Below are 12,846 nucleotides of genomic sequence, written 5' to 3'. Positions count from 1 at the left end.
ATTTACCAAGTGCAAGGCAAGCCATGCACATAGAAGATGGACGCAATAAGAAAACATTTTTAGGAACATATTCGCCATCTATGAAACAAACGCAATCGACTCCCTACCAAACTTGACTAAACCGAGTGTCAACGTGATATGCCCCATCCGAGTTTGGACGTAGCTGAAAACAAATCTCGGCATGAACTACGAAGCCACGACCAACATGTTCGTGGAGAGAAGCATAGTCACCTGTAAACGATCATCATAGGTCTTCCCGATCTTGCACTTATTGTTCAAGTAATTTGGGCTACTAACAAATGCCTGGCACGCCTACGAAGAGCAAGAGAGGTAGTTGCAGGTGGATGACTTGGAGGGATCGAACACTAACTAAATGGAAAGATCAACTGTTCAACGAGTTAAATCCTTTGCCATTCTCAAAATGACTTTTTTTTATGGACACCATTTTTTTTCGCGCATGAGGAATTGAGTTTTGACTGGAAGTCTTCCAATAAACATAGCCTATCGCCTAAATATATATCAGCAGCATTTTACAAAATGAAATATGGTGATATGTCCAAATATCAAAAATGGCAAACTAAACACTACATTTTTATTTTCCTATTACTCAATTCTAAAGGCCTTCTACTAGTAGGTGTTGAGGTATTTAATTTAGTCAAATCTTCTTTTTCAGCATCGAACTCCTCATTTTCATCATCATCCATTTCATTTGAATCATCCAATGTTGTTGCTTTTGCATCTTTTGTTGATCCTCTCTCTAATTTTGCAAGATCTTCAATAAGGAGGACATCATCTTGGTCATTGATGGTCCAATCACCATATGGATCACTTTCGCCGAAATCAATGGACTCATGTGAAACACCTCAACCTTTTTAGTGCAAAGGTGAAGATCATACCAAATGAAGACAAGATCATTGAGTCTTTTCTAGGTCAACCTATTTCTCTTCTTCATGTGAAAGTTCTCAAATATACTTCAATTTTGCTCACACCCAAAAGCACTACATGCCTCAGATAAAATTCACTATCTTTTCAAGATTAGACATGTCATCACATAATTCTACAAAAATAAATTGAAATATCATAAATTTAGAATTAAGTAAAAAATGTAAGTGGAGTTGGTTTGTCCACCTATGATCAAGGATGCACCAGTGGATTTGATATTTTTTTGAATTTAAGTCATAGTAACGTGAAATGGCCTCTTTTACCCTATTTGTGGCCTCCTAAATGAAACCCATTAGCATGCCCTCTCCATCCACCATAACAACCCTTTCCAAAGGTTTTGCCACCTAAGAAAATGAAAACAATTTTTAAATTAATACAAAACTAACCCCTTCAAAGGAAACAGCAAGGAGATTGTCTTGATTAAAGTTCATATTTGGCTTTGTTACCTTGATCAACTCTATCTCCACTTTTGTTGAACCCTTCATCAAATATGAAACTTACTATCTTCTCTACCTCAAGTTTTTTGGAGTATTAAGACTCCAGCAATGCATCAAACATAAGCATTTGCTTAAGATGAAGAATGGCACCAAGAATGTTTTGCAACATGAGGAAATGGCTAGAAAATTGTGTCACTCTTGCTTGCACAAGCTCCTTTCCATTTGAGTGTTTCTCATCAAAGAAAGGATCCAAGTATGGTTGCAGATGGATTTAATGACACTTTTAAGTTTTAGCATCTTCAAGCATTGTTTTCACATAGCAAATCTTTCCAATGTCCTCTAAGATCAAGTCCAAGCAACATGCAGCACAAGGACTTGATGTGATTGTGGGATGCCTCTCCTTAAGTATTCTACCTGAAACTACATATGTAGTCGTGTTTGATAATTTGGACAACATTCTCAACTTGAATTTCTTGGATCACCCCGTCTAACAAATTGCACAAAATCTCAGCATTTTTTAGTTCATTTGAGGCATCTAAAGACTTGGAGAATACATTGCACCATTAGAGGCCACCAAGAAGTTGAGGAGAGTCTTATTTCTTCCATTGGATAAGATGTCGCATCCTTTTCCAAAATAATTTTTGATCATCAACCACTACTAAAGTATTTTTCACGGTTTTCTCTAGCAATTACCCACGTGTATCTTTAGTCGTCGGTGCCATTTCACCCCTTGCCTACAACTGTAAATGTAGTAACCAAACCTTCCTAATATGGGTAGTTTGCTACATTGAAAGGCTAATTCTTGGAATACAAATGATTTGCTGCTGCTATTATTGCATGGTCATGTTTTTCTTTATTCTTTCTCATGCCATGATGTGAAGGTTCTATTCCTAGAACATTGTGTGGGACAAAAAATTTGGGTCAATTGTAAGAGCATTTTGAGTCTCAATAACCTCAACCTCATTGTTAGTAATAGATAAATTTGGTTGATAGAAGCTTGCACTTCTACGAGTGTGAACAAGAGAAGCCAAAGTAAACGCATTCAAATTCATTGCAGCTATGAAGGCTTTGTCTTCTAACTTTCGTCTTTTTGCAATTCATATTCAGCATGAAGGGCTTGCAGGTGTCTAGTAGTCTCTATAGTTGTTTTGGGGCAACCTTCCACATTTTGTCCATATATTTTCGCAACGTGGTATTTTTACCTATTCACTCCACTTGTCACCCATTTGCCACATTTCGTGCTAGTCAGCTCTCCCTTTTTATTTCGATTTATTTCATGCCTCATCTTTTTTTCTTCCTACTTTTGGCCATACCTTTCTAGTTAAAGTTAACATTGTTGTTATCACATTAAAAAAAAATCAAGGAGGCCTTATGGAAAATCAACAAATAATGGATTAATTAACCATTTGATAAAAATGGTATTCAAAAGCAACAAAAATATGCATGCAAATAAGTTAAAAGGGGAAATGGAAAGAAAATTTCAAAAGTTTCCTTTGTTTTTAAAGATTTTCTTGATTTATAGTAGATGGAAATTTAAAATAAGAGGGAAGAAAAATCCTTTACCTAGATCTCCTTCACTACTTTATTGTTGTTTCCTCAACTTCCCAAACCCTAAAACCCTATCTTGCAAGAACAAACAACAAATGAATCAAAAAGTGAAAAAAAATAAAGTGAAATCAAAATTGGGCATATAGAATCTACAACAAGAATCCATTAGAAGGACTTGTGAGTCCTGATAATGGACTCACCACAGTAGATTAATTCAACTCCCAAATTCATAAGGTATGAATTGCTTGAACTCGATTCTTGAATCCATGGCGACTCGACTCAACTCGTCAATAGGCTCGCAAGTATAGCGAGTCAAAAGATTTTTCTAACTATGGTTTATCAAATGCAACCTCTTAGCTTCAAGGTTTCCAATAAGGAATACCAAATACACAAACTAGTGAAAGCACTCTATGGTCTAAAACAGGCTACTCAAGCTTGGTAAATAAAGAATGATAAGTATCTCAGTGATCAAGGCTTTTAGAAGAATCTTAATTCCAGTCTATATGTCAAAACTAGTGGTGATGATATCCTTCTACTCGTCAATTATTACTAAGTAGTTCAGCAGTTTTGATTGAGCAGATTCAAACATAGTTTGTATCACTGTTTGACATTAAAAAATTGGGATTTTTCACATTACTGCTTAGGTTTGGTAGACAGATGACAGTATTGTTATACCTCAGTCAAATTATGCTAAGAGTTTGCTAGACAAGTTTCAGATACAACATTACAAACCTGCATCCACATCTATGGAGAAAGGACTAAAGTTGTCCACCAAATCAGATTCACCTACGGTGGATGAATCTATGTTCAAGCATCTAGTGGGCAGTCTCATCTATCTAACTGCAACTAGACCTGACCTCATTTTTATTGTGAGCTGCATATCTCACTTTACAACACTTAGAGTTGAAAAGCATGTGTTGAAACTTTTGAAGGACACTTCTAACTTTGCATTCTATATGGCAAAAGCAAAGATCCTAAACTCAATGGTTCCACAAATTCAAATTAGGCAGCTTCTATTGATGATAGGAAGTTGACATCTGGGCAGGTGTAGTCACATGGACCGAAAAGAAATAGTAGGCGATAGCACTTTCCTCGATTGAAGCAAAATATAGGGGAACTGCTAAAGAAACCTCTATTTTGTGACAATCAAAGGGTGCTCAAACTTGCCAAAATTCCAATACTTTGTGACGAGACCAAACATGTTAGCCCTCACTGCCATTACATGTACAAGCTTGTAGAAGATGGATCAGTACAGTTATCGTATTTTCCAACTAAAGATCAGACTGCAAACATCCTCACCAAGTTTCTGGGCTCGAACAAATTCAAAAAATTTAGGGCCCAACTTGGTGTAGTTGACAGAATGACCATGAAGGGAAGGTATTAAGGTAATGTTTGCATATTTAGTTTAATGGTCAATAATGTATTTTTGGGTAGATTAGATTTGTTTCTAATTTTATCTTCAGCATTTGGTTGTTTCTTAAAAGAACATCGACAATGCCATTGCCTATGTATGCACATTTCATTCTTTCAATAATATCACGCAACTACCATTGTAACAATTTATTACCCAAACGATTAATGCTGCTACGGTTCCAGTGATGAGGAGTTTGGGTATGAATAGAGGCCTCCTTTCACTACATTTTGTTATTTTGAAATCATTCAATGTTGTCATTGTTCAAACTCCAATGTTAAATTGTTAGTGTTCAATGTTCACTTCAAATAATAGTAATATTTTAGTACTTAGAATTCAGTGTTTTCTATTTCACTAGTTTGCTAAAGTTCATTTGAAAATTCAAATTTATATTTCTTCTACATATTTTGTACTATTTTAGATACTAAATGTATATCAGCACTGCCCCTTCACTGTCGTCCCCAAACTTAGACCCATGTTCCCCCAATCTTTGAAATTTATCCCAATGTCCCCAAGTTTCTTGGAACACTACCCATAAGCCAAGCTTCAACAAAAACGACAAAAATCCAACATCATAAATTTAATTGTTTTCTTATTGTTTATCTCGTACACAATACTTTTTAAGAAAAATCCTTGGAGCCATAGAGGACCTCATTAGTTATCCTTGGCCACTTCAAAGATGTGATGTTTGAACTATATGATAAAATAAAGGCATGTATCATCAACCAGAGTCTAGTTCTATGAAAAAAAACCAATATCTATCAAGCAAAATAGATTTCATTTGCAGAGTCAAGTGGACATATGAATCAACGGTCTAAAATAGAAATAAAAACATCACAAAAAAATAAACATGAATAGTTGTGCTCTTATTATCCTTCAAATAAAAATAGGCTTTCAAACCTCTTTTCTCAAACTAACAGCCTCAGCAGATTTTTCTTTAAGCTGAAGTCGTAAGCCTTCAAGTTCGTGTTCCATGTCCATAACCTGCTAGTTTGATTAATAACATCAGAAAACCATATAAAGGTCTACCACATAACATTATCAAATAATGCAATCAACCAGATTTCAGCTTCGTGAGTCACCTTTCAGGAATTCTAGAAAAGACTTCTTTATAAAACACACAAATGGAAGATTGTGTTTAGCAGCTTATTATCCATAGTGCAATGTCAATAATCTCCATAGAAAGCTTATTCATGTATTTCCCATCACAAGTTCGTTTGCACTTTAAACATTGGTAGTTCTTACATCATTCTTGCTTAGCATCACAAACTTTAAATTGTCTTCTTTATTATAATCCATTCAGAATATGAATTTGCAGATATTTCAAGTCAAAATAATAGATAACCCATCATCAATCTCCAACAAATAACAGACTTTTTTCTGAGCTACCCTGAAGACCATCCAATTACAGAAACCTTAATGCAGTTAACCAGTTCCTCACAAGTAAACTGTAAAACTAATACATGCATGCCTAATATACTTAATCAAAAGCCATAGCTGGTTAATATAAGACGACCATATATCCAAAATTGTATTTGTTATAATTGGACAGAAACTTGTAACACCCTGAAAACATAAATTTTGGAAGACCAATATATATGATGCATGTTATCTGAGAAACACATTATGATTTTTTTGTAGAATCCATATATACCTATTTCATATAATACTGTCCCTCTTTGGTATTCAAATGACAGCTATTTATCTCAACACAATTCATTATTCCCACACATTGATTAAGAAACTTGTGTGATTCTCCATATCGTTGTGATATTCCTTCAACTCATAGTATCATGTCAAAGCTTGTATGTAACTTGTCCATTGAACTTAACCATAACAAAGATCTTCATATGCTTCATTTAATTTTTGTCAACTAATGTGTTATCAAAAATTGCATCTTCTAGATGACCATTTTTGTTCAGCAATGTTTTCTTGCTCTTACTTTTCATTTGAATTATAATACATTTCTTATCTTCAGCTCTGACCATACAATGCAGCATTCTGATTTCCTTGTGACAGGATTATCTGCTAATTTCTGTAAGTTTTTTAACTTCCTACTAGTATATTTTGAATCTTGATCGTCTATTGGGTCAAGAGGAAGACAACCAAGGTTTATAACTTTTCCAAATAGATTGTCACCATTGAAATAAATTTAATAATTTTGGCACAATGCATGGTTTTTCATAAACCGATTTGTCAGAATCTTACTTCAAATACAAACATATTGGAATTTTTGTTCATTTGGTCCCCATATTAGTCCAATTGATCCACTACCCTATTACACCATCAAAAGATAATAAAATTCATTGGATCATGGAAGACCATACAATAGTCTTTACTAGTAAACCTTTTGCCATTTGTTTTTCTTTAAACGCTAGTGTATAGAAAAACTATGGATCATAAAACTAAAGCCATTGAGGCTTAACACCCTTACGCGTTTCTCAAACTACATATGCATTTCTTTAATAGTGAGCGTATTCCTTGAATTTCTGTTTTTTTATTTGACCATGAATCAAAATTACATGGGGAGTGAATACCTTCCTATTTCTGCTGTGAATTTGACATTACTACACAATTGCATTCCTTCAGGTATAAAATTTTGAAACTGAGACAAAAGTAAACCAAAAGCACAAAATTTTGTTTTTGCTATCTGTAACTGTGAGTTGATCTTTGTGAAATGAATTGATAGCTTGGCATAGATTCTAAATGATGCTGATTAATTCTAGATCAGAGGATTCCTGGCATTTAAACCCACAAGTCTTGCTGTTGACGAAACATTGATGTAAATAAAAAATGATATGTTGCAGGCAACTAATCCAACACCATTTGGGTTTAGATGGAAGAAATTCAGTATCCAATCCACTATCAAAGGAGGAAAAGGTGAGACAGACCCCCCCCCCGCCCCCCGCCAGGTAAAGAACCATCACAATGATGATGGGCAAGATACAGACAATAATTCATATTAAAAACAAACGAAACAAAGGAACTATCCAAAACAGATTTACTGTCCATATTCCAGAGCTTACAGAGTTTTCACATATGCTAGGTCTCTTAGATGAATAATTATGAGCATAAAAATCTAAATTTCAATTCTGGACAAGGACATCTGTCTAAATTTTTAGATTATGTAGACCTGATTATTTTTGGTTTTCAGGTAAGGCTTTGTCCCTGTTTAAAAGAAATGAGTCCAATTATTTGAAAGATAATTCAATGATCCATTCAGTTATGCACTGGGCAGTTATCGATACCCACTACACATTTAAGATCTAAGCTCTAGATTCAAGATCACTTAACATTTATTTCATGTGACTTAAATTTTGTGTTAACTCCCCCCAACAAAAATCTGTGTCAATCCTCCCGCATGTGTCATACCATATTCTAACATTTACTTACACTAAGCACTAGGAGGAACTGTACTGTTGTACAATCAAATAATTTCACTTGTTACTATCTTTTATAAAGTGTAGTAAGCAGCAGCTACTCAATTTGAGCTTAAATCTTCAATGTAATCTAAACTTTGTCAAGTACTCACAATCAGCAATTCATACTTGACCAAATTTCAAGGATACTCCTCATCCTAAACATTTATTATCAATACACATGTGAAAAGCTTCCAAAGTTTAAAAATTGTGTTTAACTCACTCAAACTCCGGAATCCATTCAAACATGTAAAATTTTATTGCAGTTCACCTAAAGAATCTTTTTCAACACTCCAAATGGTTACATTCATAGAAGCATGAATCCTGTTGGGAAAAACTTGGCAAACCAAAGGTGCAAGATTTTTTGAAGAAATAAGGAACAAATCAGATTCGCAAAAAATGTAAGAACTTCAAGAAAAAATCAAAATTTACTTTTTTAAATTAACACGCATTTCCACATCAGAGATATATTCAAGGCAAATGAAATATAGAGTTCAACGAATAAATGCAGAGAATATATTTAAATAATTTATATCCATATAGTTCATTACATTGCATAAACATACCGCAATAGCATAAAACATAACTAGATGGAAACAATCGTCAAAATGTCAATTACAATATACTTCCTAACTTTGTACAAAGTTCAAAAAACTCAAATGCAGCCAATGACATGCTACGGGGCAGGAAGCCTACTAATGCTTCTCCTTGGAAAATCCCTACCCTAACTCCGTTACGAACACTACTCAAAAAGTTGGACATTTCCATGATTTCCAAATCTTCAGGCTCGCAAACATTACTATCACCATCATCACCATCACTTTGGGCCACAACAATATACGCAGACCACAGATCTATCTTGTCAAGGTCAATTAGGGAGTCATCCTCAATATAGAAATTAGCCTTTGCCTACAAGTGAAAAACACAATGAATGCAACTACGATTGAGTGCAAGTAACAACCTTGAGCTTTCTTCAACTTCAAGCAAAGGTTATGGTGATCAAACACCAAATCATTCACCCATTTTTGAGTTAGACGGTTGCATTTCTTGGAATGTATGTGTTCAAAAACACTCCAATTATGCTCACAAGCAGATGAGCTGCATCACTGGGTCAAAATGGGTATCGCCATTCACCTGAGATTTTTACATTTGTGACCAAAAAAATCCCACCATTGAGCTGAAAAACACATGATGGGGAAATGATATCATGTAAGAATATCTTTTAAGTCTTACAAATTTGTTGATCATGTCAACAAAATAAATGAACTATCAAATGTTTATAGAGTCTACCTAGTTGGAATGTCAATCTGCCTTCCTCGGCAGCCCTAGATGCCAAAAAACCCATTGCTTGCTTATATTTGCAAATATAACATAGTAGCTTTCAATTTCTCTATGCTTTGAAATATATTTTCCACCATGTTAACAAGCCTTGTGTGGTCTCAACATCAATCTCTGTGAAATTCATGTTGTAGAGTAATGATGGATTGAGAAAGTGTCATGCAACATCAAGAGGAGAGTGCATATGTCCATCCCATCTCCTAGCAATTATGTCCCATAATGGTTGATACCTCATCCTATCATTTTCCAACCTACCCTTCATCACCCCCTTGGCCCTATTCATGGCCTCATACAAATATCCCATTGGGTATTTATCCCCATCCACCAGTCTTGGGACATTTACTAGCAGCTCTAAGAATTGCATGACCTATCCAATTGCTTCCCAAAAATTGGTAGAATATATGTAATCTGCCACTCTAATGCTATCTAATTGATTTGAGAAACCTAAGTACATCCACTTGGCTGAAACAACATGCATCTCAAGTTCATTTTTTATTGAACTAGATTGTAGTACAAGAAGTGTTTTGCAAACCTTGCTACCTTTCATTGAACCAGCTCCTTGCCCCTTGTGAACCGGTGCATAATACTCAAAACTCTTTTGTGATTGCAGATAAATTTGGTACGCATGCAAGCCTTCTGAAAGGCTGCTCCACTCATTCAAATTCTCTTTAACGTCCTCTAGGGCCACATCAAGGCAATGTGCTGCACATGGGGTAAAAATTATGGAGGGGTATTTGTTTGTCGGGAACTTCCCAGCAGCAACATTATCTGTAATAAATTGAACCACATTTTGTGGCCCACATCCATGACTACTAAGTCATACATCTGCAAACAATGCAGTTGTAGTTTTCATTTCATATGATGTATCCAATGATTTCAGAAATATAGTGCCTCTATCACAAGAAGGAAATTGATGAGGGATCGGTTCCTTCTATTTGTCCATCCATCCAACATAATGTTGCATCCACTACAAGCCCACTCGAACCGATGCTCATCAACAATATGTTGAACATCTTTTACTGCATCATTGAGCAAACCCAGTCGCTGCAACTGCAGCTATCCACTACAGCTTGCCAATATGGAGATCTGTAAGGATGGAATGCCAAGGTAGAGAATAAAGAATATTTAAATCTTCTTCATTGCCTGTTCATGAACAACTTTCCTCCACCCTATACTCTCCAAAGTGTTTTGTGATCCTGGCCTAGTATGAGGTACAAAGAAATAGTTGACGTTCCCTCCACCCATGTTTGGGCCACATACTATAGTCTCGGATACAGTGAAACCGTCCTCTCCACCATCCTCTTCATCCGATTGGTTCCTTCTAACACCTGGAGAACTACAACCTATTTCAATTCCAATTCTCCTATTTTTTGACTTGTTCGCAGTGATTCCATCAATAGCTATTTTGGCCTTGAATGTGACATCTACACAGCATTTAGTGCATGTTGTGGTGTTATTTAGACACCAATAATGTTTTGCAGTGTCCCCACATAAAGTCTCTCGAATGCAAACTATTAAAAATTTAAATAATGAAGCAGAAGTTCAGGTTGAAAGCCTGATGCAGTCATTCAGAAACCTAGCAGACCTCATAGATCGCAACTGAGACTTGTAATTACTACTTGAAAGAAAGAACTATACAGATGCAATTAAACTAAAGGAAACTAAACCAAATTACATGCTCTCCAAGTAAAATGTCATTACATTTGATGAACTTGTGTCACTACACAAAACGGGCTAACTCTCATTTTCATGTTGCTTAAAAGTAAAGAGTTGAATACAAATGAAATGCATCAACCAAGGTTATTAATCGGGTTATGACTTAATACACATAAAATAAGCATAACCTTCAATTTAGCAATATTTTAGTTACATACAATCTTGGATCGCATACGTAGTGTTCACACAACCAATACGAAGTTCATCAACAACACATTACTCCAAACCAAAAAGGAATTAAATGAACCCAGTAGACTAATATAGTATAAAGCTAAAATCGGTGTATAAATAATTGCATTTAACTCAATGTACAATACATATCTTTAGAAATTGATAATATCAGTATCTGCTTTCCGTTTCATATTCAAATGATGCCAAAAAGAAGTTCAGAGAACATATCAGCCCACCTTAATATATTCTAAAATAAGCATTACCAACTAAATTAAAATCAATGTTAAAAGAAAATTATGGAAAAAAATCCTGGAAATATTTAAAATATACGGACAATTTACACATTTAAATTCAAAATATTATCAATTAAACTCCCTCAGAAGTAAAACATAGCTTATGAAGCTACTGCAAACAGCAGAGAATCAACAATCTCAAGGCAATAATTTCAGATTTAACAGGGCAGGAAAGATGAACTTACCTTACTTGGTTCATGTAGCATCTTTATTCTTCGAGCTTCTTGAACCTCTTTCCTTGTCTCTTCAAAATCCTGCATCACAAGAAATAGATTGCAAATGTATATAAGTAGAGCACAGACCAATTCATAAGGAAAACAGCAAACCAAATATTGAACATTGCTAAACGAATTGCAGATCTCAACCATGCCTGCAATATGTAAGGCAAAAAAATAAGGAAATATGCTAGCTGAATGTCGAAGATTAATGGTCAACTTACAGTCCCGCTTAAGAAAACAGAACAAGTTAGAATGAATGAAAAAAACATTTTCCACCCAATATTGCCAAAAGCAAACAATTTAAAATATAGCAATATCCGAGTTTGCATGAGAACTGGAAATATCATTTCTTGAGAAATACTCATGTAATTGATCTGATTCACTTGCATAAGAGGCCTTAATCTTCTCCAAAGCAGCCTCTCATCTTCAATAGTAAGGACCATTCCTGTACTTTTCTTTTCAAAACAGGTTTGAAACCTCCTAAAACACTTTGGTTCTACACCGAAAATTCATTAACACAAAACACCGATTTAAATTTTTATTCTTTATTCTGAGTTGGTGAGGCTCATAACTTGAATACTGGCCATAAGTATACTACCTTTTCCAGGTTCCAAACATAAAACCGTGTCAAACCTGTTGGTTCGCAAAACCACAAATTGGGATCCTATGAGTCTTGCCAACTCGATGCTGGGATATCCAACCGGTTATGGCCAACTTGACGGAACTAAACAATGTAGTCTGAGTTCCTTGCACTTTTGGCTCTACAAGGCCAAGGCGGGTGCACCTGATCCTAGACAACAACTTAGATCCAAGATGCTTAAAGCAAATTCACTAGAACTTGAATGAAATTTTCCTAAATGGAAAGAATTGTAGAAAACTTTAAACTTTCATAACAATGCGAAAATTGCTTAAATTATAAATTGAAAATAAAAGTGAATGATTATATGAATATGATAGTGTTTTAAATAAAAATAATAATTATGAATTAATGCAAAAAAATGAATTTATCAATTCTTCGAAGGAAAGACATGAAATAATTGCTAGCATATGGATAATGATTTATGAAAAATATGAAGACCAGTCCCAAAATAAAAGGGCAATAGAGTCAGTATTATAAGTTATTACATACAACTTCATAAAATTCTACACACATCAATTATAAACAATTTAGTAATCAAGGTGTGATAGATCAAATATATGGACAATATTTTTTAAATAGTCTAGAATGTATTTTAACTCCTGTGGTTTGGAGACAAACCAGACATAGATTCGGAAACAATTAAATATTTCTCAATATCTATGATGTTTGATTTTAAAATGCTATAATTGATCATGTCCACTTATTTATCATAT

At 34.7% G+C, this 12,846-nt stretch overlaps 1 protein-coding gene across 2 annotated transcripts in view; it reads right to left on the bottom strand.

The window, feature by feature from the left end:
- Positions 1–12,846, bottom strand: part of SCAB1 (plectin-like protein) — a 215,207-nt gene that overhangs the window by 111,751 nt on the left and 90,610 nt on the right. For both annotated transcript variants that reach the window (XM_089787925.1, XM_089787926.1), the window contains exons 5-6: positions 11,461–11,529; positions 5,239–5,322 (exon numbers count right to left, since the gene is read on the bottom strand). In XM_089787925.1, coding sequence (XP_089644051.1) covers positions 5,239–5,322; positions 11,461–11,529 — 153 coding nt within the window. The remainder of the gene's footprint in view (positions 1–5,238; positions 5,323–11,460; positions 11,530–12,846) is intronic.

The sequence above is a fragment of the Cupressus sempervirens genome, chromosome 6 (genome assembly GCF_028749045.1).
Source record: "Cupressus sempervirens isolate cs-2001-9-10 chromosome 6, ASM2874904v1, whole genome shotgun sequence".
In the NCBI taxonomy this organism is placed as follows: domain Eukaryota; kingdom Viridiplantae; phylum Streptophyta; class Pinopsida; order Cupressales; family Cupressaceae; genus Cupressus; species Cupressus sempervirens.
Note: the sequence above shows the minus strand (reverse complement) of the source record. Positions and strands in the feature narration are given on the sequence as shown.